Source organism: Athene cunicularia (genome assembly GCF_003259725.1).
Source record: "Athene cunicularia isolate RWA chromosome 10 unlocalized genomic scaffold, athCun1 chr10_part1, whole genome shotgun sequence".
NCBI lineage: Eukaryota > Metazoa > Chordata > Aves > Strigiformes > Strigidae > Athene > Athene cunicularia.
Genome location: NW_020799112.1, coordinates 13714581 through 13739674, shown reverse-complemented (window position 1 = coordinate 13739674; position 25094 = coordinate 13714581). Strand labels below are relative to the sequence as shown.

General features: G+C 39.5%; 1 protein-coding gene across 2 annotated transcripts in view; it reads left to right on the top strand.

The window, feature by feature from the left end:
- Positions 1 to 25094, top strand: part of MCTP2 (multiple C2 and transmembrane domain containing 2) — a 104016-nt gene that overhangs the window by 39783 nt on the left and 39139 nt on the right. For both annotated transcript variants that reach the window (XM_026856429.1, XM_026856428.1), the window contains 6 exons: positions 226 to 319; positions 3983 to 4085; positions 6086 to 6188; positions 15318 to 15419; positions 16140 to 16214; positions 17016 to 17135. In XM_026856429.1, the coding sequence (XP_026712230.1) occupies positions 226 to 319; positions 3983 to 4085; positions 6086 to 6188; positions 15318 to 15419; positions 16140 to 16214; positions 17016 to 17135 (597 nt within the window). The remainder of the gene's footprint in view (positions 1 to 225; positions 320 to 3982; positions 4086 to 6085; positions 6189 to 15317; positions 15420 to 16139; positions 16215 to 17015; positions 17136 to 25094) is intronic.

The following is a 25094-nucleotide window of genomic DNA, read 5'->3' as shown; positions in this document are numbered from 1 at the left end:
TGTATGGAGAATTTCCTTAGGTAGTGTGTGCTGTCGTGAACCCCAGGGTCATGATGCAGTGAGACTGGGATAGTGGACATGTTTTTATGGCTATATGAGCTGCTGAACTGAAACACTGCAGAAATAGTGATGGAAATAAAAATGTAAGTCATTTAGTAGTTCACTAATTTCTATTTCTTATTGAATTACAAATGAAATATATCTTTATGCTTTTCCTCCTTGCAGTGTATAAAGAATTCCTTTCAGGACATAAAGGACATTGGCTTCTTACAAGTCAAAGTTCTGAAGGCGGTGGACCTGTTGGCAGCAGATTTTGCAGGTATTTTATTTCTGTTTTGCAGCATATGATGCTATAATATATTGTGAGTGCTACATAGACTTTGTGCAGTACTGTCAGTCGATCAAGGAGGAGTAAATTTCCCATTATTTCTCCAGTGATGAAACCTGCCTTAGAGAACTGACATACCAAATGGTTCTGACTCCCAAAAGTACATGGGAAGGTCCAGTGGATGAGATCTGATTTCCCCTTTAGATCTGAGCAGCATGGCTGCTTAACACTTAACACAGCATGGTGTGCTGTTGTATTTTCAGCAGGAATGTGTGGAATAAGAGTTGATTATAAACTGATGGTGCCTGCAAAGCAGCACCTTTTATTGGGTGCCTTGTGAGTTCGTGAGCAAGACGGAAAGATTTTGGGGGCATCTCACATGGTGCTGAGTGTGTGGGTTTGGGTGGTGCTGCAGGCTGTCACCCGAAAAAGAAAGCTTGCCAGCGATGGGGATGTGAGTGCAGTGGCTTCTCTTACAGCTCGTTTGAGGCTTCAATTTGGGATGATCTTTTTGGTGCTCTTTCTCCAAGAAAAGGATGGCTTTTCCACTGAGCTCTATCTCAAATTGTGCTTGGTCGTGACAGCAATGGACACTAACACCTTTTAAAAATACAACTTGATATTGTTTCTCCAGGGAAGGTCTAGGGAATTGATACTTCTCTGTAGTGACTGCCTGGATATTATTATTTTTATTATCATCTTCTCCAGGATTCTGGAGACCTTTTAATTCCCCTCTGTATCTTGCAGCAGCTCGTAATTCACAGCCACAGCACTGTGTGTTGTGTATTTGCTGACATAGTCATTTTATAAGATAACTTGTTGATAAAGAAAGGAAAGATGCTAGAGAGAAAACACTCGTGCTCCATTCCCTGGCATTCATGAAGACATTGTAACCTAAGAGAACGTTGCTTCTAAAATAAGAACTGAAAGAGAAAGCCCAAGATTAATCACAATACTATTTCAGTTTCAATCGACTGCTTAACCTTGCGATGGGAAAAAGGGTTACTGCAGAGAGCAGTACTTTAAAGAACTGAAGAACTTAATTTGCAAACAAAAAACTTGCCAGTACTGAAAGGTATCTTGGACAGAAATGCAGTTCTAAATTGACATAATGTATACATCTATATGGAATTAAGAGTGTAACTGCACCTTACTAACAAGTTTAATAAGTGAACCGCAGCAAAGCAGAACCTTTGGCAAACGGCAAGGCTAGGGCTGTCTAGAAATATGTGAGAGACAGTGTCCAGTGAAAGAACTGAGCCTGGAAGGTTATTTACCCTTTGGAAAACTTCACTGATGCTAATGCAGTTGCATCAGTGATGGATTTGGCCCTCTTTCCCTCAATACTTAAACAGGAGCATGTGGGTGGATAATGAACATTGGAAGAGACACGCAGGTTCTTGATTCTGCAATTCAAAGACTTTTCATACAGAGTATGTGACACACATTCCTTGTGCATAGCACAGAGTGAAATTCTGCTTAAGTAAAAGGTTACTCAGTCTGTCATTATATTCAAAATAACCCAGGCTTTGAGCCTGATTCATGAAGCAAATGACAAATTGTTTTTCAATGGCAGTGCTGAAAATATCCTAGTATTATGCTGTAATAGACCCACCAAATTGCAAAAGGATGCAGCCATTTTAGGTAAAAATAGCATAATTTCTGATCGTGAAATGAGAGACATAAAGATTAATTATCTGTTCTGAGCCATTCATAAATGATTAGTGCAGCAATTATGGGCTTCCATAATAGAGCCCTCCTAGAGCAGTGCCATATTTCCTGCATTGCCAGGGAGACTGCTCAGATTTATTGTTATTGATAAAAGTAAATTCAAAGTCCAGCTAAAAAACTGATAAAGGGAGAATCGCAGAGCCAATAAGAGGTACAGAGATGTCAAGGGTTAATAGAGGAGAGCAGTAGGAGCAGGTAGAGTTCCCTCCCAGTCCTGTCCCATAGCAGTCATGACTCCTGCATGGGTGAACTGCAGACCGGTCGTTTGCCATGTTATACTTTGTTCCCATGGTAAAGATTGGATTTTGGTGCGATTGGGATTTCTGTTGTCGGTTGATTATATGTTGGTATTATAGATTTTAATTGCAAGTTTTTAGCCCACTATAATAATAGCTATCAGAAAACAACATAGTATCTGCATTGGTTCTGAACAGTGTTTTGAAAATCCATGTTTTACCATTTGACATAAATTTTAGGCTAGTTTCTACACAGCTATATCAAATATGTAGAAGCTCTTCAGCCACGGCTAGCCCCGTTTGAGCCTTCCATTTTATATTCCTAGATAATAGTTTTGTTGACTTTTCCTGCTTTATTGGATGTTTTCTGTGTACGCATGAGAGTTCTTCTCAAACACTGCATTTGCTCACTGACCAAAAAATAGCATTCAGAATACCAAATTATACAGTGGGATTGTTTTTGGCATATACCAGTTTGCATTTCAAGCAGTTTCTCTGAAAGGGTACGTGCATTTTCCACACTTAGCAGGGAATGGACATGTAAGCTGAAAAGGAGAAGACAAATAGATTCCAGTAACACACATGGTCTTTAAACTTTACCAATATTGACTAGTTAATACCCACTGTTTACATACTGAAGAGATTCCTGTTTAGTTTATAAACTTCTCAAAGTAAGAACCTTAAGAGCTCTGCATTAATAATACCAAAAATAAGGATTAAGAAAAAGACAGCTTTTGCTTAAATATCTTGTTTGTCTGCTATCTAAATCCCTGCATTGCTGACATATTTAGTTGCCTACATAAAAGTTAGGCTGGAGTGTCTGTTGCTGAGTTATACGCGAACACTGAAGATGAGATTAAATCAGATATTGAGCCAGACATGCTGATAAAGGGTACTCAGTTCACGATGGAAACTGCTGAGCTGCAGTAAGTTGTGAAAGCTGCAAATTCATGTGATCTGAGTTATCAAAAAAAATACATTAACAAACATGTTTTTGCCATGATAGGTTCCATGCTAACATCTCCCTTTGAGAGGAGGTTCAGATTTTTTTGTTGTTGTTTTGGGGGTTCTGTTCGCTTGCTTTTAAGTGTGATACCTGGTTCACGCATGGATTCTCTAGTTGATGTTGGGTTTTGTTTAAACTGCGGCACTGTGTAGGGTCTTCCTAGCTTCAAGGACTTGCTCATGTGGAACTAATTGAAGAAATGCTGCCGATACAGACAGTCCTGTACTTCTCGTGGTGCAGGTACTTCATCCTGTAATCAACTGAAGAAGACCACAGACTTTAAGCAGAGGATAAAATAGAGAGCTGTAATGGCAGCACTGATGCTTACCAGGGTTGGAGTGATGGTACTGCTTTTGTAACGTCGTCTGAGTAATTGTCAGCGTGAGCATGTTTTTCTTGCTGTAGAGATAATTCACTGTAAGTCTTAGATTTAAGGTATTAGAGTGAAGCCACCTGAGTTGTAAGGTAAGTGTTAGTTTCCAGAACCGAGAATGCATCCAGAGCTATTGTTTATTTATCAAGTCATTCCAACAGAAGGAGGCAATTTGCAGTTGTCTTAACGGGACAAATAAAATTAGATCCATCAGTTCCTCAGCCCTACTGCAAAGAAAGAATGTGCATGCTAAATACAGTAACAGGTGGACTTAATTTTTTTCTTTAATCTATCTGATCTTTCCCTAGGTAAAAGTGATCCTTTCTGTGTATTAGAGCTGGGAAACGACAGTCTTCAAACACACACTGTTTACAAGAACCTCAATCCAGAGTGGAACAAAGTTTTCACATTGTAAGTGGATTGCTTTTGAAAACATGCTGAAACACCAAACAGTTAGCAGCTTAACTATAAAAGCTATCGACTTTGGGAAAATACAGAGGTCAAGTTTAAGATATGTCATTTTTTCATACTCAGAGAGGATGTTGGAGAAATATCAAATATAACTCAATTAAAGCCTTTTGCCTTTTACTAGTTCTTGCATGGAGTTTATTAATAGAAGTCATTAAAAGAAAAATTACTGTGATATTTATAGGAAGAATCATGACTAGACATAATGGAGTCATAGCTGGATCCAAGAGATAATATAACAGAAAGTAGAGACCATATACTCATGCCTACATTTTTCATAATTTAAAATAAAATATGTTTCATTGAACCATGGTATAATCCTCGTTTATTTTGTAAGTAAGCAGAAAATCAGAGCCCATGTTGTTCCTGGTATATTTTCTGAATTTAAGCTAGTCAAACATAGCTTACACCAAATTAGAAGCTTAAATTTTTATGGAAATCAAAATAGTATTTTTGGTGACATTATTAATAACAGAAGTGATAATTTAGGTATTGCTTTTAGGCAGCACAGTTTTAAATCTTGCTTTATGCTGACAACAATTTTTTTTGAAAATAACTGAAATAAATGTCTCCAAGACTGTAGTAGGCTGTGGCAAGGGTGACAACTGTGAGGGCTGACAGTGGAGCATTTATGACATTTGCATCTGCCCACTGGAGGAAGACTTTGAGAATGAATGTTGTTCTTGCAAGAAGTCCGTCATAAATACTGGGCTGGATGTGAATGCAATCAAAAGTAGCTGATCTCTTTGATAGAGGTAGCTTGCAGGATTTCTGTTTAGTCATGGGTATAGCTGAATGCCTGTCTCTTGAAGTCCTTTCACTTAATTTCTCTGTTCTCAAGAAGCTTCCACTTATCACTGTTTATTCTGAGACTGTGCCAGCAGATGAGTCTTGTCGGATATTTAGCCAACAAAATAAATCTAGTAAGGATCTGAAATTATTGTATGTGAAAAGAAAGTTTGTGTCTATACTTCCTGTGGGTCTCAGAAATGTCAGCTGTGGACTGTCTCTAACTTTCTTATTGTTGTTGCATGGCTAGTGGAAGCACCAAATTCACAGAGCTGGTCAGGCTCTCACATTTCTCCTTAGACTTTTGGCCATTAAAAAAAAAAAAAAAAAGAATCAATTGAGCACCTTAAAAGCTACTGATGTGTTAGATTTATTTTGGAGCACAGTGGATTGTTTTGAGTGGATGAATGCATTTCAGCTGGAGCTTTCAATACCAGCAGAGAGCCCTTCCCATCAGGTTCAGGTTTTCTGTGACACATTTATCTGTGTGTGTAACTGTGGGCTTTTAATACTTTATACCACTGGTAGCTATATCACATGGAAAATGATAATGGGTTGGAGAGGAATATGGATGTATGGTTGCAGAAGTAGCATCTTTCAATGTATTTTAAAGCCATAATGTCTTGAAAACAGTGCATTTCATGGTGGTTTGCCTGCCACTGGGTCACATCACAGAATGTGCCATGGCTTAGCTAGCGCTGGAGAGACAACCACATGGCTTTTAGGTTCAGACTCTGTGAGTCTCCATGAGGAGCGGATCTACCGTGTTGCAGGTGGAGGTTCTGGGAGCAGGACTGCTCTGAAACAGCATGTCCTGAAATGTCCTGAAGACTGGTTTTGAATTCAGGCCTTGACCTCGCCCTGTCACCCAGTTTTGTCTAGTGGAAGCTGGGTTTTACACTGTTAGCATCATGAATGTGCAAAAAATGTCACTGGTAGTTATTTTTTTCACCTAGTTATGGGACTGAAACATGAGGGGAAAGCTTGGGGAATACCGATCTTTTGATTCATTTTTTGGGGAATTTAATTAAATGCTAGTTTTATACTCCAAGGTAATACAAACTTAATTAGTAAAACAGTATTCTCAGATCTTTGTGGAGGAGACTGTGCATGTGTATTATTATTTTTTTATGTGTCTGCACTTTTCATTCCAGCCCTATTAAAGATATTCATGATGTTCTGGAAGTGACAGTGTTCGACGAAGATGGAGATAAACCCCCTGATTTTCTTGGAAAAGTTGCCATCCCTTTGCTCTCTGTAAGTTACCTTTGCCACATGTATCATTCAAACATTGATAGTTTTGCTGGGAACGAGTTGCATTTCTTTTCCCTGTAGCACAAAGCAACACAGATTTAGAGATAAACAGGTTTTGTGATCTATATATGCCTTAGTTGGCAGTGTTTATAGTTCTCCTTAGTGTAACGAGCATTGCCAACCCATTTTAGTACAAATTTGGTTGATTGGAAAAAAAAAATTGCAGAAGTATCTGTACTTCATCAGTACTATATGCCATGTAGGTCTGAAAACATAATTGAGTTGTTCTGTATGTTTCCACATCATCTTCTGAAGGTAACATTTTAAGCATGTCTTTGTTCTGTCTTGCTTCTTTTTACTCCAAGAAAGTAATTGCACATCACAGTAGGATTGACTAGAGATAGCTGTTATTGGCACAGCTGAATAAAATTACCTAAAAGGGGTGTTTTCTACTCCATAGTGCTTTTAAAGACTGGTGCCTTTTGTTCTGTAAACAAATATATGAAGAGTGAGCTCTACCATGGGAGTATAAAATAAAAACTGGAAACAAAGCAAGCTCAGGGGAAAGTGGTTGCTCTGGAGATTAAGGAGACTTGAAGCTTTTTCAGAAATGGCCAAAAAAGGCCAAGCTAAAGAGAGGGGAACATAAAAGGGTCATTAAAAAACATTAATAGAGAAATGGGGGGAAAAGCAGCTTTGTGTTTGGTAAGACTGATTTAATTTTGGAACAAGGCTGGTAATAGAGTGAGTAAAACAGATCAAGAGGATGTAAACAGCTCCATGTGTGTGTGCAGTATTACAGAAGATTCTGGTAACTTTTGCAGTAACGTTTGGGAAGAACTTTCTAGGCTGTGACTTTTATTAAATCGATTAGTAGATGAGACTTAAAACATCACGGCACTCTTGTGGTCGTATCAGTTTGAGGTGTGTAAACATGCTTGAGCGTCAGCATGGTGATTTCCTTGAGTTTTGAGTCACCAATGTTACGCAGCGAGTACTGCGTTGAGCCCTGTACAAACACTGAAGCTTGCAATATGGAACGTGATTCAAGTGATACATGCAGGAGTGAGATGCTCTCAGTAATGCACCGTCTGATGCTGTGGGTAATAGCCCTCTTGAATAGGCAGACGGTGAATCGTGATTGAAATTATAGAGTAGAAAATTGCAGTATTGTTTCGAAATGTCCCCGTGACGGCATATTCACCTCTGCAAAATGGCTGGCACACATCTTTCATGGTTAAGGCAAAAGTTTGTCTTTGAGGTGGGCTTCTGCAGGAAAGGCAGTGTTGCAATAACAGGTTAGTGGGGCTCTGTCCTAGCAGAGGCTGGAGAAATGGGAGGTATCTAGAGGGAAAGCAAAGGTCCCGTCTGACCAAAGTGGGCCATATAAGCCCCACAGAGCCAGCATAGTTTAGGTGAGGGACCAATCAAGATCAGAGAGGGGAACTGCAAATATTTAATGTTTCCAAATAGATAATGAACTGCCCAGAAAACTCTTGAACTGACTTAGAGGATATGATCCCAACCTAAGGAATGCTTTATAGTGGTAAGGAAATCGGCCAACGTGTTCCAGTTTTGTTGTTATTTTGTCCAAATAAGTGTCTTTCTTGTGTATGTGAATTAAAAACAATGTGGCTTCTGAATCTCTTCATTAAAGAGTGTTTGCTTTCATCCACTGCGTGCCCTTTCCAAGTTATGCTGAAGTCTAGAACAGGGGAACCCCTGCAATTTGGGGATATAAAGAGCCTATGCAATGGAAGCTGAGGAGTAAATACTGAGCTCCTGGTGCCCCCACACACTGTCCTGTGCTTTGCAATCCTCTTCCCTCCATGGCTCGGACGACAAGGTCTTTTCGAGGCTGGGGATATTTTAGATTGTTTGTCTATTTTAGTGGCTTGAGTTGTCAATATCTCCAGTTTTAGAGCAATATTAGAGTCAGTTGGGCATGGAGGATGATTTGATGTTTACAGGGAGGAAAAAACCTCTTAACATCTTTTATTCCATTTTTGATCACTTTGTTAATTTTTCCCCAAGTCCTCATATCTCTGATGTTACTGGAAGAGAGTGGCTGGAGCAGCTGCTCTCCTGCAGATCCAGTGCTTGCCAAATGGTCTGCATGATCGGCAGCAGGCTGTGTGGGCTCACAGTGAGAAGATGTTAGATTTGGATTTTCTGTTGATTTTATAGGCATTTGTCAAGTATCCCTTAGGAAGCATGTAACAAGGCAGACGAGGGGAGTGCATGTGTGTGGTAATGTCCAAACTATTCAGTGTAGGTTTTTTGTCCAAGGTTTGAGACAAAAAAATAAAATAAAAATTGTTTATGCTTTCCCTTGCCAACTGATCTTCTTACTTCCTCTCCAAACTTCTCTGCCTCCTATTTCACTCAAATCTAGTGTAAATATATTTGTCTCTGCTTCTGATTAAAAAACATTTTGCACCTATTAACTTAGTCTGCTCAGACAGAGAACTGCAATTTTCTAAGCTTTTTTTTTTCTTGAGATGAGAATTTCGATGTACATTGTCATTTTGACTATAAATTTGAATGTATCCTTTGAACCATTTAGACAAATATGCTAAAAGAGAACAATAGTTAAAGACTCAAGAAAGCCTTGCAAATCATATAGGTTTAATTTCTCTAGGTAATCAGGCCTAATATTTGCCTTGCATTAAATTCTCTTTTGATAATAGAAGAGCATTTGCTGGGTTTTTTTTTTCCTGTTAAAACTGCACAAGTTTGACTTGTGAGCTGTCAGCACATGAAATAAGTTTACTTCAGGAATTGTTCATGGATGACTAGATTCTTTTCTTAATGAAAAATTACCTTGAGTAAAGTATGTGTTGGAGTGATATGAAATGTTTAATTAATTTGACAATGAATTTTGGTTTGAATGTGTTCAGTAGTCTTATACTGGTGCTTTGCAAACATGTGTACACCATCATCACATTAACATTAACACACGCATAACCTTACTGCACAAAAAATTCAGAGATGGTGAAATTATTTATGCTTAACATTCATCCTCGACAGTGATCTGGGCTTATTGCAGGCACCAAATAAGAAACATAAAAATACTGGGCAGTAGGGGAAGATTATTTTAAAGTGCCAGATTGTGAATAAAGCTGAAAACTTCATGTTCTTTTGATAGTCATGATGAAGCAATATTGGACAAGTACACAATTTGCGTTGTTTCTCATACAGCTCTATTAATGCACTCTAGACACATTGATTGCGATAGCACTGAACTTGGATTTTTCTCTATTTGTAGGTGGGTGGGGGACGGAGGGAGAAAAGTGATTATTTGCTTGCATTTTAGATTGAGCTTTTCCATGTTAATCAACCTATTGTATTTTTTAATCCTGCCTTTCTTTATGTCAAACTACTGTCATCCTCTAAAGCAAGTATGAGCGAGCTTCTCTCAAATACAGCTCTGGTCAACTGCATTCATAGAAGTGGAATTTAATCTGGAAAAGACACAGATTAGTGCTACTGGGATAGTCAGCAAAATGGATCACTCTCTTGCCAGAGGTGACTTACAGAGTCTAGCTTGCTTAACCTTTGGGCTGAGAGGGATGTTGCTTTCTCAGAACTTGGGGAGTGAAAGCGAAGACCATTTACACCACTGAACAGAGCAGGCTTTTGTGCTAGAAACTGAAGAAGGTCCTGAGGAACGGAGAAGTAGGGCAAAAAACTTCATTGCCTCAGGAAAGGAGTTTGATAGGTTTAGAAGTTTTGTAGGTTTTGGGGGACTTGAACTAATTATCAAAGAAGTACTTTCCATCTCTGTTCCTTTGTGCCCTACATCTTAGTAAAAGCAAATGTGTTTCTCTTCGTGAGGGTCTGTCTTTTGTTTTGCTTCAAGAGACTTCTATCTCCTAGAAGGCTGCAAGTTATTAGAGACATGGGAGCATATAGTGTGCTCCAATGAATTTGAAAGCAGAGTATATCAAATATCCTCATGTAGAAAGACCTTTTTGAGTAAAGTTGTATCACAGAATGGAATGGTTTTTATCTGCTGAATTATCAGCTCAGAGTAGACTTCAGCTGCACCCTTTCTTCAGCAAACAGGAAGAGGTCTATGAAATATTTTCAAGTGCCAAGCAAGGTTGGTAGCCAGTGGTACAATGAAAACAAGTAGTGTGCCTTTTGCAAACCTAATTATCTAAAACATGGCCTGGATTCAGAGAATAGACACCTCATGATTGCAGTTACTTAGCACTTGACCGTAAGTGCACAGTCTTTTCCAGGAGAAAGCTTCAGAGTTTGAGAAAAGTGAAAATGCTCCATTTATGCAATAGAGGTGGCGGTGAAGTGGATAGTCTGTTCTGATTTTTATCCCTATCATGAACTAGAAATTTTGGAGGGGGGGGGAACCCAACATCTCTTTCAGAAAAAATGATATCTTGTTTCTGAAATTAACTTCTTCCCTGACCACACACTATTCACTGAAATGGTATAAACAGGAATGTTTTTCATGAGTATCACCTAGGATACTTGTGCTCCCAAGGTTTTCAGGTCCTTCTCAGGCTGCCTGCAAGCCCTTTTGTGGCTGCTTGATTTCTTTCAGATTATCAGCTCCATATCTATTTGGTCTTTGGGTATCAATCCTCTGCCAAGAGCCCACATTTCCATTCTACTTTGGCTCCCACAGAAGGCTGTTAAAAGTGAAATGTTTGGGGCAAAGAGTTTTGGAATGAATGAATGGGCGTTTCATACAAAATCAAATCAAGGTATATTGCAAGACTGGGCAGAAACAAAAAAACCTCTTTTTATTCATGTCCAGGTGGATCAAATGTGTGGCTTGCTTTCATCTTTTCCTGGGGAAATCTGCCCTTTGATAAGGGTAGGTGTGTGTCTATTACGAGACAGCTTTATGTTATTCAGGGCAAATGGTATGACATTGTGCATCAGCAATGAGCTCAAGCAGGAATATCAGAGGTCCCAAATGCTTTAGATGAATTACCCTTGGAGAGTAGCCATTACCCTTTCCACGTGTCATGGGTGTTGATGTACAGAGGTTTAACCCAGCGTTCTTCTGTCAGGTCATCAATATATGACATTGAATCTGCATCAAAGCTGGATACAGAGTGAAGTTTTCTTAAAATCAATGTAAAAAAAAAGCCACTAAACCATATTTCTTTGAGACAAGAGCAATGAAAAAACACCCTTTGCTGCGTAAGGGTCTTGTCTTCTCCGTGTTTTGTGTCATATCAATCTTGGCTTTTGCTATTTCATTAAAATTCCCAAACGGTCAGAAGGTTGTTGCTTAATAGATTTAGCATTGGCTGGCTACATCAATACTGTGTTTAGTCACATTTGTTTTGCTGGGGACATCTGTGGGAAGAGTTTAGCAAATATATTCATTCATTTGAAAGGAACCCGGTGCACTTTGGGCCTTGACTGTATGGTGGTCTCGCGTACCTGAACATTTCCTTTAGCTAAAGCACTGCCAGTGTCTGAAGTGCCTCTGTAGGTCAGAATACTTCGTGCACAAAGAATTTTAGCTTTTCCAACTGATAATTTCCTTTGCATGGTCCTGTGTGGAGAAGGGGCTGTGATTTAGAATATATTAATTGTTTTGTGAAAATATTGATACTGATATTTTGTCTTTCCTTGTTGAGTCGGAACAGGGAAATGCCCCATATATCAGCAATTCCCATGGGATGAAAAATCTTGCCTTTTTTTCAGAACAGCAGTGACCTTGCAAAGTGAAGCATGTTGGTGGAGTAGGCATAACCGTCTTCATGTTAATCACATGATTATGAGCAGTCTTGGTTGGTGATTGAGTCCCAGTATGCTATTAAGGAGCTCTCAGAGAATGCAGGCATTAGTATTCAGTGACGATATAAAACATCATCAATAAAGGAATAATATTGATTATGTCTCTTTAAGGACCTCACCTGCAGATATTTTCACATTTAATTTCAATATTCCTTTGCTTCCCTTTCCCCATAGGTAGATGTAAACATTCAAAGGAAAAATAACTTATTTTAGACACAACTATCAGTAATATTGAGTAAAATCTGTGTAAGATCATCAGGTATGTCGCAATAAGGTGTTTGGGTGATAGAATAAATCTGATCTTTCTGACACTGAGGTTCATCCTAGAACCCCAGCTTTGACTGCTCACCTTTTCCACAGCTGGAGAGGCATTTAAGCAGTCTTTGTGAACAGCAGAGACTGAGGAAAAGTACCCAGAAAGAAGAAAGAAATAGATCCAAGATGGAATTAATATGACTGGCTGTCTCTTGAGATTGGGGGCGAGATGTTGAACAGAATCTGAACTCTGGCCCAAGAACAGCATGCAGTGAAAATGTAGAGTATTAAAAGATATTTTGCATGTTTTCGTCTGGGCACAGTTGAGACATGCCACCGATCTAATCTCCATGCAGTCATGGGTGTTAGAATTACCCTACACCTTTTGTTGAACCGCACTGGCTTAGCATGTTGCCAAAACTCTGAGAGAGACTTTTGTTAGACATTTTTCTCAGTGTTTTTTCTTTTCATCCAAATGAAAATGCAATGGAGACATGCCATTTTGTAGCCAGTTGTTCTGTCTTGTGCTTTTTTTTCCTCTGAAGAAGGTCAAAAGCTCGGATATCTGTATGAATGTTTAGTCTTAGGCTGAGTTATAATTGCACATCTTTTACCACACAAGTCAAACACTTAGAATTAAAGATGCCAAGTGAAGCTGACTATAAAACTGTATTTGTGCTGCATTACTTCCTGCCCTGTTCAATTTTAGAATAGCCGCAACAACAATGACACCATTTAGTAAAGTTTCCCAAGCAACAAACAGCCCCTGTTTTCAAATACAGACAGAGATGGAAGTTGTTTGTTGCTGAATTTAAACTTACTGTGAACACACCTGTAGACACACCCAAAATGTTTGATTTGACTCCAGCTCTTAAAACAAACAGTCTTTTCCCAAAGTCAGAAGCATTTTTTGAGTGCAGAATACCGTATCAGGCTCAGACCGTGTCAGTAGTGACAGCATTTCTTTTCCTTTTTCTATCAATTTAGCAGCTTGTGACATTTTTTCCTTGTTTCTTATGCTCTTGAACGATGTAACAAAGAAGGATATTCCAAAGAATGTAAAGAGAACTTCACACTCGTTGTTGCTCCTGGGGTAATAGGATGAAATGTTACAAGAAATATGTGTAACTGAAGTACACGGAATTTCAGCTCCCAAATTAATAACTACAGAAAATCTATAACTGTGATATAGTGATATGTATTGGACACCTACACATCTGCAGACACACTGGGAACAGTGTACCTTCTATCCTGTTACAGGAGAGTCCATGAATTAAAGCTCGGCCTAAACCTGCTACTGGTGGACCAAAGGGGTAACAACCTCGAACAAAGTCCTTCTGACCCCGTATCTCTACCATCAGTAAATCCATTTTTTCAGTTAATTTGGGAAATTGAACAAAACCTTTGATTACCAAATAAATTTTGTTTTGTTTTCATTCTGTATCTTTTAACATTATTTTTTACCCTTGCTTGAGAGGGGAGAAAACAAACTGGTGAAATGGCAGAGTCCTTTATGATGGGCCAGCAATACTATATGTGGCAGCTGCATGAGGACTTTCTGTCCAGTCCGTTTGGCCCTAGAAGAGGGGCTAGCCACTTCAGCAGCAATTCTGATTTGGGCCTGCAGGTTATCTGAGCCTGCTGGTCTATAGAGTAGTTTTTTGCCTGCCCCTGTCTTGGGAGCTGCAGCATCCTTTGTCTCCAACTCGAACCCTACATGTACTCTCTTGCAGAGAAAGCGGAGGTGCTCTGTGATCAGTTCAATGCAGTGCCTATTATTGTTATTAAATAAATTCCACATATGCCTGCATAACTCCCAGCATCCTGTTAAACAAAGTTTTGGTTGAGAACATAGCTGGAGTTCCTGACTGGACACCGCTGAGAATACAAAGTTGGTCCTTGTAAGAGCCCTCTTCCCTTTCAACTGTTAGCCAGAAAACCCATCAATCCTTTGATGAGCTATCTGGTACAGAAAGGGTGGAGCAACTTTGGGAAGAAAAGTGACCTTTCCCTTGTCTCATGAAATCACTTGGTTCCCATTATCCCTTTTTTTTTTTTTTTCCCTTACTCATTTCTACCATGGTTTATATGAGTGCCTCTTCTAAATGCCAGAGCAGCAATAGCCGTTTTAAATATGGTTGCAATTTCATGCCCCCAAATTTCCTCCGTTATCTTTAATCTTTGATCATTACAGTCCCTGAATGTAGCTTTTTGGTAAGCTGCACTTTTTTATGTTACTGCTGTTTAGAATTAACTGGTCTGCTTCCTAAAAAGCCAAATGTTTAATCAATACATATCCTACTGTGTATAATAAATACATTTCTGCCATCACTTTTTGAAGAGAAAATGCTTTTGATTTGAGCCAAATAGTTTACAAAATGGCGAGGGAGGGTTGTTGGTTTTTTTTTTTTTCTTTTTTTTTTTCCTTTTTTTAATAGACATTTAATGAGGTAGGGCCAACCGGCAGATTAGAGCATAGAAATGGTATTGAAATTCAGGGGTGGGGTGGGGGGAGAAGTCTTTTACATGAATTAGTTAATTTTGAACATTTGTTACATTAGCATTCGCTCCACTTAAGCTGATTAATATCTCTGGATTGTGTTTGTTTCCTGGGTAATAATTTGACAAACTTGCAATAGACTAAGCATTAAGAAGTGGGTTTGTGTACTGGAGTGTGCAATAGGTAGGTAAGTTGTTGTTTGTGGCTCTTTTCCTGAACTTTGGAAGAAAAATCCCATTTTAAACCTGTAATAACGGAGGCTGATTACTTCCCATCAACTCACTGGCTTCCAGGGCAGAATTTTCAGACTGGTTATTGCGTGCACTGCTCTACTATAAAGTACAAGGTCTGTAAATTAAAGTTGGACCATAAGAGATTTAATCTGCAATTTTATAGGTCTCTAATCCAATGGTCATTTTGTATTTCAGGCTCTGAGTATATTATCAGGGTTTGGGGAGGTTTAGGTTTGTGGTTTTTTTTTTTTTTTTTTTGTGCTTGTGATTTATTTATTTATTTGTAGTGTCTTTAAATTATATTGTGAATTACAGCCAGGAAAATATTGATGCTTTTTCTCTTCCCCCTCCTCCAAACTATAGATTAGAAATGGTAAACAAAGTTGTTACACTCTGAAGAATAAAGACTTGGAACGTGCTTCAAAAGGAGTAATTTACTTGGAGCTGGATGTCCTATTTAATCCTGTAAGTTGAAATATTTTCTCTTTGCTTATCGCTGGTGTAAGAAACGTGTGAATCTGCAAGGATGGGGCTGGAGGGGTCATCCGTTAAAAACCAGGAGCCAAGCAGGAAAAATCTGACCCAGTTGCCTCTGGTGCTGGTGGGGTGTTTCACGCCGTGGTAGGAGAAGTATTGGGACATTAGAGCTCTGTGATAGCCTCTCCAGGTGGATGGGACAATGTGGGAGCATTTTTGGACTGACAAATGACCACAAGTGTCTTAGAAAGAAGGTGCCAGGGCTTTATTTGTAAAAGCCAGAAAAAGGATTTAACGTTTAGAATATTACACGTTACTTTTAACACCTATTGCCTCCCCAAAAAGCTGACCCACGATGTTCTCTCCCCAGGGTGTTGACAGGAAAATTAATGAGGCAAGTCACGGTGCACTTAGTTTTTAGGTGGCTGAGTCAGTCTCAATTGTTTATGCCCTACGGCCTTTTACCAAGTTAAATCGTATTTATTAAGGCCATCGTGGGCTGCACCACAGCTCTGCTCTTGCTGAAGTGAGTCCAGCCTTGCCCAATTTAACTCATGATTTTTTGTAGCAGCTCCTCCTAAGTTGCGTAGAGGCTGAGAAGAGTAAAAGATCCTGAAATTTGAAATTCCTAATCAGCGCTGGTATTACAAAGCTGAAATAGTGAACTTAAAATTTCTTCCCTTAATTTTTTTTTTCTTTCCTTTTAAGATAAAAGCAAGTATTAGAACATTCAAGCCGCGAGAAAAGCGCTTTACTGAGGAGAACCGCAAATTTTCTAAAAAGGTGAAAATTGTGTCTGGGCTAAGCTCTCACATCTGCTTTGGAAAGGTTTGAATTGCTGTAGCACGGTTGCAAGAACAAAACCTATTTATGCATAAAATGCTGAACACATGTAAATTCTGCATATTTCTGTATATATTAAAAGGTTTGTTTGTGTTAACATGAATTCACTTTCTGATCTAGTTTGCATCAGTAGTTCTGCGTCATGATTCAGAGTGGGGAAAATGGTAGCTGCAGATGTTGCACAGTTTGCAGGACGTAAAGCTCAACAAGACCCTTATTCCCTTCTTCAGGAAGGAAGAAAGCAGGTGTAAATTAGTTATTGAAGATGTCCATAGGATTTTAGGACAATGACCATTATCCTTTTTTTAGTAAAGGTGCCCTATAATAAGGCAAAAATACCCTATTTATTTCTATGGACTAATCCAAAACATGTAGAGAAGAGGTTCAGTGTTTTGATTATGTTCTCTCTGGCCCTTTTCCTGAGACATTCCTATATTTTGAGAATTGAAGGGGAATGAAGATAGGTTTGTGTTACTGTTTTATTTAGTTTTGGCATCAAGATGTGCTGCCTTTTTCTTTTTCTTTTTTTTTTTTCTAAGGGATGAGGAAAATCTGGAAGGTTTGGGTGTAATCAGAAAGCAGACAGGAGCTGGAGTGTGTCTGAAATAGAGGCTTTATTTGTAATATGTGCCCTGGCATACATTTGTAGCTTAAATTATCCCCATTTCTGAAGCAATAGTAGGATATTAGAGTGTTTGATTAAACTCCTCTTCTCCCCTCCTCCCACTCAATATTTATCAGATCTTATCAAGAAATGTTGATCGTGTGAAAAAAATCACCATGGCAATATGGAATACAATACAATTCCTTCGGAGCTGCTTTCTCTGGGAGTCCACAGTAAAGAGCGTGATAGCATTTGTGGTAAGTGGATTTCTTCTTTTATTGCATGAGGCTAAGTGATACAAGATCTCGAGTGTTACCATGTCTTCCTCTTCACTGGTGTAAAGCCTTTTATTGTTGCTGTTACTGGTATTTTGTAGCTACATGGCTGCGGCTTTCAAGGCAGCTTGGGCCACGTTAGGCCTGATGAGCATGGAAATTAGACCTTCAGGAACAGCCTTTCTTCCCTTGGTGCAGAGGCACTCACCAACCTGCACGGAGCACGGAGGATGCTCGTGTCCATGGTGGGTGATGCCACCCCGTAGAGGGTGTGACCATGTGATGGCTCTGGATTTTGGTTTTATTGTGGGTTTTGTTTGTTATTGGGGTTTTTTTGTTGTTGTTTTTTTTGTTGTTTTGTTAGAACACAGCAACTGGGTGGTAGGAAAGGAGGGAGGTGGTGGCCAAGATGTTGCCTTTGATTCGGGTGATGCAGTGAGCTGATGGGTCTTGGCCCTTCTATCTTTAGTTGCAATGAGATGGCACTTTGGTGCAGGTTATCGATGCCTGATATACCCATGTCCCTATGGCACATAATTAGCTCTGCTGACAAGGCCTATTGGAAATCTATTAACTTGATGGTAATAATATGTTTCTTAAAAAAAAAAATTAAAAAAAATATAGGAAAGGCTGGTCAGTGAGTTCTATTGCGCTCTGCAAACAAAAAGCCGGGTTCTCCACCTGCCTGTGCCACTCTTTAGGTCTATCCTTTTTTCTCATGGTAGTAAACACCCCATTTGCAGTTTTCTCATAATCCAGTCAAACACAAAAAGGTTTTGCCTGCTTTTTATTCTGCGGTGTGACATTTTCTTCATGCTTGAAATGTTTGGCATGCCATTAAAGGTTGCAAAATCATTTTGTGGTGGTCCAGCGTGCAGAAAGAAAGTTTTGGAGTTGAGTGTTTATTAAGCAAAATAACAGCCACATCTCCAAGATTTCTGCCCCTTTTACTGTCTGTGAATTAAAAGTCACTTAAAGGTTCTTTTGAGGAAAACACTCCAGTGTGTTTGCTGCACATGAGTAAAGTGGACCATCCCTGATTGAAAGAAGCTCCAGAGCACACTGTCTTTCACCCTGCAGGTTAGAGGCATGACTGGTGTGTAAGAGTAGGTAGGGGGTTTTCTCTCTTTTCTTTTTTTTTTTTTTTTTTTTTTTTCAGCTTATTTAGATCATATCTAAGGTAATGGTTCAAGAACTGGCAGAGAGGAGAGCAGACAGTAACTCGCTGAAGCAGGTATGGTTGTGCACAAGGGAATCAGATGGTCATGCATGCTGAGACTGGAAAGGGAGGGACATATGTAAAATCCCAGTGCCAAAATCCTACCATCACTGTTCAGCAACAATCTAGGCACATACTTAAAGATTTGCTCTTAATAGATTTTGCACCAAAATACTTGTGAAGTTACATCTGTGAAGTTCAGTTTTCTAGACTTAGGAAAAGTTTGGAAGTGGTAGAGAGGCAGAAAAATAAGAAAGGCAGAAAAAGGAATTGATTCCTAGTGGAAAGGAGGATAAGCACAAACATAGAAGGTTACAAGTTACAGATTATTAACATCTCTGCTGGATACCATAGTATTTGATTTCCTGACAAAGTGGGTAGTGGGAAAGGAATAAAAATACACGACTCCGAGAATAATTAGAGCAGGTTTCTTCTACAAACCAAAATTCAAGTCTGTCTGAGTTTTTCTATGTGGAAAAAAATAATCTCTGGTACTTAAAATGAAGTGCTAATTCTGTGTACCTCGCTACTTTGAATGCGTGTTTTCATAGTAAAAATATAAAATGCACACACAGTGTGGTAGGTGCAGCATCCCTCTCTGCCCCAATCCGTACATAAAATCTACTCTTAACAGATTAAATAAAACGTGTATCAAATATCACATTTTCAAAATCATCATTCTCCAGCAAACAGCATCTATATATCTGCAGTACCTGGCTTTGAATCAGCTAAACCTGTACCATATTCGTCCTTATGGACGATCTGCTTGTGACTGACACTGAACACCAGTGGTGAGGAAGATGCACAAAACTTCTCATCCATTTTTCATTTGGGTTCGTGAAACCATGGCTGGTAGCTTAAGTGCCAACCAGGCCCTGAAACTGTAAAGTGCCTTTTTTTTTTTTTTTAATTTCCCTTACTGACGTTGTCCCTTGGGCCACTGGCAATAACCATTGTGACTATATTTTACATATTTCACATATTTTCACTGTGATATTCCCAGAGATTGGGTGGTTTTTAGGGCTCCCCTCCCCAGTTGTATTGCCCTTGGTTTCCCTCTACAGGTGGCCCATGCCCCTTCCTTCAAGTAGGGATAAAGGGAGGGAGGATGAGGACAACAAGCAGACAGTATAATGATGTGAACCTTGTTTTCTTAGGCAATCAGACAAAAAACACCATCAGACAGAAGAAAATATTTGTGAGAGATTATCAGAGCATGGCAATAGGCGAGGACGTGGTATCTTACATCTTCCTGTTTTAGTTTTTATTATGGTGCACCTCTCTCCCCATTAGTGCTGACAGCTCACAAGTGTGACAAAGACATTTGCTGCTCCTTCTGGGTGCACAAGAGAAAGAGGGACAGATAAAGAGGAAGGAAACCGAGGACAGCACAGGCAGATCAGCAGTGAATGAAAAGAATGCTATCGCCATGTTTTCTCATTTAAAACATGCATCGTCCCAAGCTAAATTTCTTTATTAGTTTGTAATGGTGAGAGGAGACAATCCAAGAACTTGTGGGTAGATTAATTTTTTTGTGCTATAAAAATGAAATCACATTTTTTGTCAGCATTCTGAATTTTAATATTAGAGGACACTGATCAGGTCTGCTCAGACACAAGTAAAATCAGAAATCTGTCAAGTTTAGAGGTTTTGGAAAGAGGCTTGAAAGGGAGGTGGAAAACAAAATTTCACTTTTGGTATAAAGGGTTTGGTGCAAATTGCGTTACATAAATTCTACAAGAAACATGCTGGCTGAGAGGAAAGGGTCATGCATAGGTTTTCTGGATTCTTTGCAGTATATCTTCTGTCATTGGTCTGGTGTGAAAAATGGACACGTGTTTGTGTGTACCTGGGAATATGTTGTGTTGACACAGCACTGAGGGACATGGTGTGGTTGAGAACAGTCAATGTGAGGTCAATGGTTGGACTAGATGATCTTCAAGGTCTTTTCCAACCTAGATGATTCTGTGATTTTGTGAATATTCCCACATGTAGAAGATGTTGCCAGTAAATAGTGTTCATATACCTAAAAGTCTTTGTCCATGTGTTCTTCTTCATCAGTTCAGGATTTGGAAGGATTTGTAGATTTTTAAGACCAAAAAGCTCTTCAGGCATTCTGTTTATTTAAATTTGATGTAGTTATCTCTGTATTCAACCTGATATATTGTGTTTTGACTGAAACGTCCCTCTCAAAGGGCTTTTTGAAGGTACCCAGGGACATACTCTAGTACATCCCTGTATACACTTCTCATGTGCGTGACACTTCATATCCTACCCTGGACAATTTGCTCCCAGTTCCCAGGCTGAATGTTGTGTTTTTAACCTGGTCCTCATCACTCCTTCCCATTGTCACACCTTTTTCTATTGAGAGATCACTTCCACGCGGCATTACTGGTGTCCAAAAAGCTGGAGCTGTGTGGTGAAATGTGCTTAGGTGAATGCCTGCTTGCAAGTCATCTTGTATATCTGTGTGATTATAAGCTGCTTGTTTTTCCCACTCGCGATGTGAAAACTTGTGGCCTTACCTTTCTGCTGCACTTTTAAACTGAATTCCTGGTCCTGCCTTCCACATGCAAACACTCCCTTCCTGCTCTGCTCCCCCTGCTTCCCTGGTCATGGAATTTAAGTCCATGATAATGGAATCATTCTTACTGTACAATATGTATTTTAAAAATATTTTATAAGTTAGTCACAGAATGATTTTCGTGAAGAATTATGCATCATTGCACATTGTGCTCGCGATTTTATACAACATAATTACACCTTCTATTGACAGTTTTCTCTGCATTAATGGTAATTATGTCATTTAATGAAATTACAGTAATTGCATTTAAAAAAACTATAATCTAGTGCAAATTAAAAGGATATATTGACTGGAATTTTTACTATCATATATTTTTTTTTTTAAGTTTGCATGATAGTTGCAAGAGACATTAACAGGATCAGGCAAACGATGGGAAACCAGCCACCATAGCACCTCCGGTGTCACTGGCAGCGCTCGCTGTTGATTTGCTTCAGGGTCCCTGCACACTCACCCATGCCAGCATACTTCATTTTTACTGGCAGCATGTCCCACTATATCAGGTTTAAGCTTTTTGCTAATCAAGGCTGCTGCCAGGGTGGGTACAGGTGGGAGCTATTTTTCAGCCTCAACCCTAGCTGGCAGCTTGGGCCAGCCAGACAAGGAATGCAGCGTGCACAGGCAGTATTTATTTATTTTGCAGTGACATTGCAGCGTGTCTGATAATTATTTTATGATGGGTTAGTACTGGGAGGAAAGGAAGGAATATGTGGTGATGCAATGTAATGTGTTGGAAATGTGGAGTTCCTGGTCAAACTGACAGTAGCCATTTAATGGTGGGCAGCTGGGAAAATGACAGGCATGGGATCATTTTTGAGCAATTTGGGCTTCCCAGAAAGCCAGCTGATGCAAGAGTAGGGAAGCCCTGGGGGTTGTGGATGCCCAGCAGAACTCCTGGCGGTTGTGGGTGCAGCAGAAAACCCAGATCGAAGCTTTTGAGATCCTTGCTGGAGAGGTGAGATTTTGGCACCCCTCTCCATTAAGATCTCCAAAGCTTTTTTAAATCCAGAGTGAGCTGGAGGATGCCCCATTTTGTCACTGATATTTTGGGCCATGGGAACTAGAAGCCTGAGGAGTCACAGGGCGAGCTGGGTGAGGCTGCATGTATATGCATTACCGTGCCAGGTTGCTTCAACCCTCATCTGGGACAGCAGCAGAGAGAGAGTTTAGACTCTGCATCCCGTGAACTTCTGGGCATCTCTACTGAGCGTGCCATTTAACACACTGCCATTTAACATCACTGCTTGTGATATGGGAGCTGGATCTGAGCCCAGTTAAACTCATCTCATAGAGGAGACACCAACCATTTTATTAGACATGAGCAATTTTTAATCCCTGTTGAGCTGGGCTATATTTATACTGATGATCTACAGGCAAAGGCCATTAGCTTGTTGACAGTGTCCTCTGAAATTGCTAATTGCATATCAGTGAGATGAAAATGTTCTTTTCCCTCAGGAAAGATGTTTAAATCAAAATCCAAGCCTCCTGAAGTTTACTTGGGGTAAATCTTTCATTCAGTGTGTGGACAAGTGTCTCCTGCATGTTATGGTTAGACTTTCCCAAGCAAAACACAGAATGTTCCAGGCCTGTTTGTACTAAGCATAATTCAACCCTGGACATGACAACAATATATGGGTAAACCATCCAATTTAACTTGCGCATTGTTTTGCAACACAGTGACTTTTTTTTTTTTTTTTTTTTTTTTAGATCAATTCCTGGGACAAAAGTTTAACAGGGAACATCAGGAATCTATAGAGAAGGGAGACTAGTAACAGTTATGAAATCCAAGTAATTTAGGACAGAGACCAAGTCACCAGGCATCTCTTGGACCTCTGGCCAATCAAGAAAACGGTAGAGGTCAATATTAACTGAGATTTTGCTCGTGATCTACTGGTAGGTGGTAACAATTTCCCCTTCTATAGGGTGGGGAAGGAAGAGATGCTCTTACATGAGCTTCCCTAAAATCTGTCTTGTTTTCCCCATGAATTGTCCGTTAAATTTGAACAAGCAGCTCCCTGATACAAAGCACAAACCACCCTGCCATGACTACATGTGTAACTGATGAGAAGGGTATAGTCTTTTTTCTCCCCCTTTTTTCTTCATCCTCATAGCTGAAGATGAAATATAAATCATTGTTCCCAAACTATTCGGGAACAGCATTAAAGTAATGGTAGATTAAAATGTCTCCACATTAAAAAGCTAAATAAAATGAATAGATGTAATCCTAAAGAGAGAAGAATGAGTATTCTTCAAACGCTGAATAGGGAACTTGGAAAAAGAAAAAGCTTTAAAGAAAGAAAAAAAAGTATTAATGCAAAAGAGATGGTCTTTACTTCCGCTTTATTGTAGAGCTTTTGCTAAGGGCTTTTCTCAGCCCATTTGCAGCTTGTGTTTTGCTACAGTTTTAAAGCAGCAGTCAGCAAAGGAACGAATGCAGTCCCTATTTAAATAGGGAAGCTGTAAAATAACACTCTGTACAAAAATTTGTTAATATTTAAGGCTAGAGCTAGTGCTGGAGGAGCAGTGAAAGGCAGGGTTTCAGGAATTTGACCTAGTAAGTAATTCTTCAGAGCCCCTAACATTTCCTCCCCTCTTTCCTTCTGTAAATCCCTGGCAAAGGCACATCTTTAAAATTACTGTCTTGAACTCTAGTGAAAAGGCTGGATCAGAGGTATGTTTTTATTTCGAGCTATTATATCCCAGTAAAAGCATTTTCCTAATGACAGAGGAAACGTTTACATCCTGCTCCCTTCATGCTGCTCATGGCAGTGCCTGTGAAAATGCACCATTTGTGCATGCAAAGCCGTTTGGAGCACGTTACCTGACACATGCAAGTAACTGCTCAGATGAGAAACAGGCTTTTCTAGACAATTAAAGGAGGAGAAGGTTTTACCCTTCTCCCAGCAATTTTTACATTTCCAGTATTATTCTTCTGTGGTTGAGGGGAATATGATTTAAGCTTGAGATCCCAGGCGTTGCTTTGCTGCAGCAGTTAAAATTCCTGTAATAGCAACAGTGATATTGATGATGCTGAGAGAGACATAGCAAAGTAAACACATGTTATTTCCAGCTCTTTCAAAAATGCAAGAACAAACAAGGACAAAGTTAATAGGGAAATAACCACTTAGAAGCTTGACAACATGATAAACAAGATTTTAAAAAGCCAAGTTTGAAGCTCTGGAGTCAGGGTGAGATGGAGCTGAGCAGAGACCAGTACAAATATCCTTTTTAACTTTAAAAAGGATGGACTGTCTTATGTTTCCAGCTCAGGGGTTTGGGGGATTTGCATTTTACCAGTAAATGTTCCAAAATAAAAACAAAACCATATTTTGCATCTGAGGAGTAATACTCATTTCCTCTGGGCCTGCTTAACAAGGCACTTACCCCGTAGAGAGACTCCCTTGCTTTTGGGGCTGGGGAGCTTTCTCTTAAATTAAATCTGCGCTGTACTCATATTTTTGAGCAATAGTAGTGCTTTCTCTGTTGTGTACTCAAAACTTGCATGCATCACATAGGGACGATACATCACGTCCGAATGATTCCCTCACACGTGGCGATGAGAGACACCCGAATCCCTGCCTCTCTCTCTTTAATTGCATTACGTTGTTTTTACTTGCTGGTAAAGCCTTTTAATACCTCGGTGTTGTGTGTTAAAACTTTATAGTCAAAATATTCAGGTAAAAGCCCAGATCTGCTAGAAGATATCTCTGTACAGCTGGTCAGCAGGAATATATGTATGCAGGCATCCAGGAAAGAATTAAGGCAATGAGAAAGAAATTCAGCTTTGTTACAGTGGATAGATGTAGCTGCAGAAGGTGCCTGCGTTAAGATGCGTGTATCTATATAGCTATCTGTCTGTCTCCAGAACTGGATTAGAAATATGTAGTTTTCATCTGTTTGGCTATCTAATGACAGCTCACAAAGCCAAGCCCAAATGTGCAAACATTTTATCTAATTAAAAAAAAAAAAAAGAAGAAAAAAAAAAAAAAGAGAGAAAGGGCTCTTTATAGCTAAAACCTGAACTAAATGCATCTGCAAACAGTTCTGACTGGCTTTCTGCTCGAGTTGTGACCTGTTGGAGAACTCTGCTCGGCGCTTGCATTTCCAGCTAATTTGATATCGCCTTGCATTTCCAGCTAAT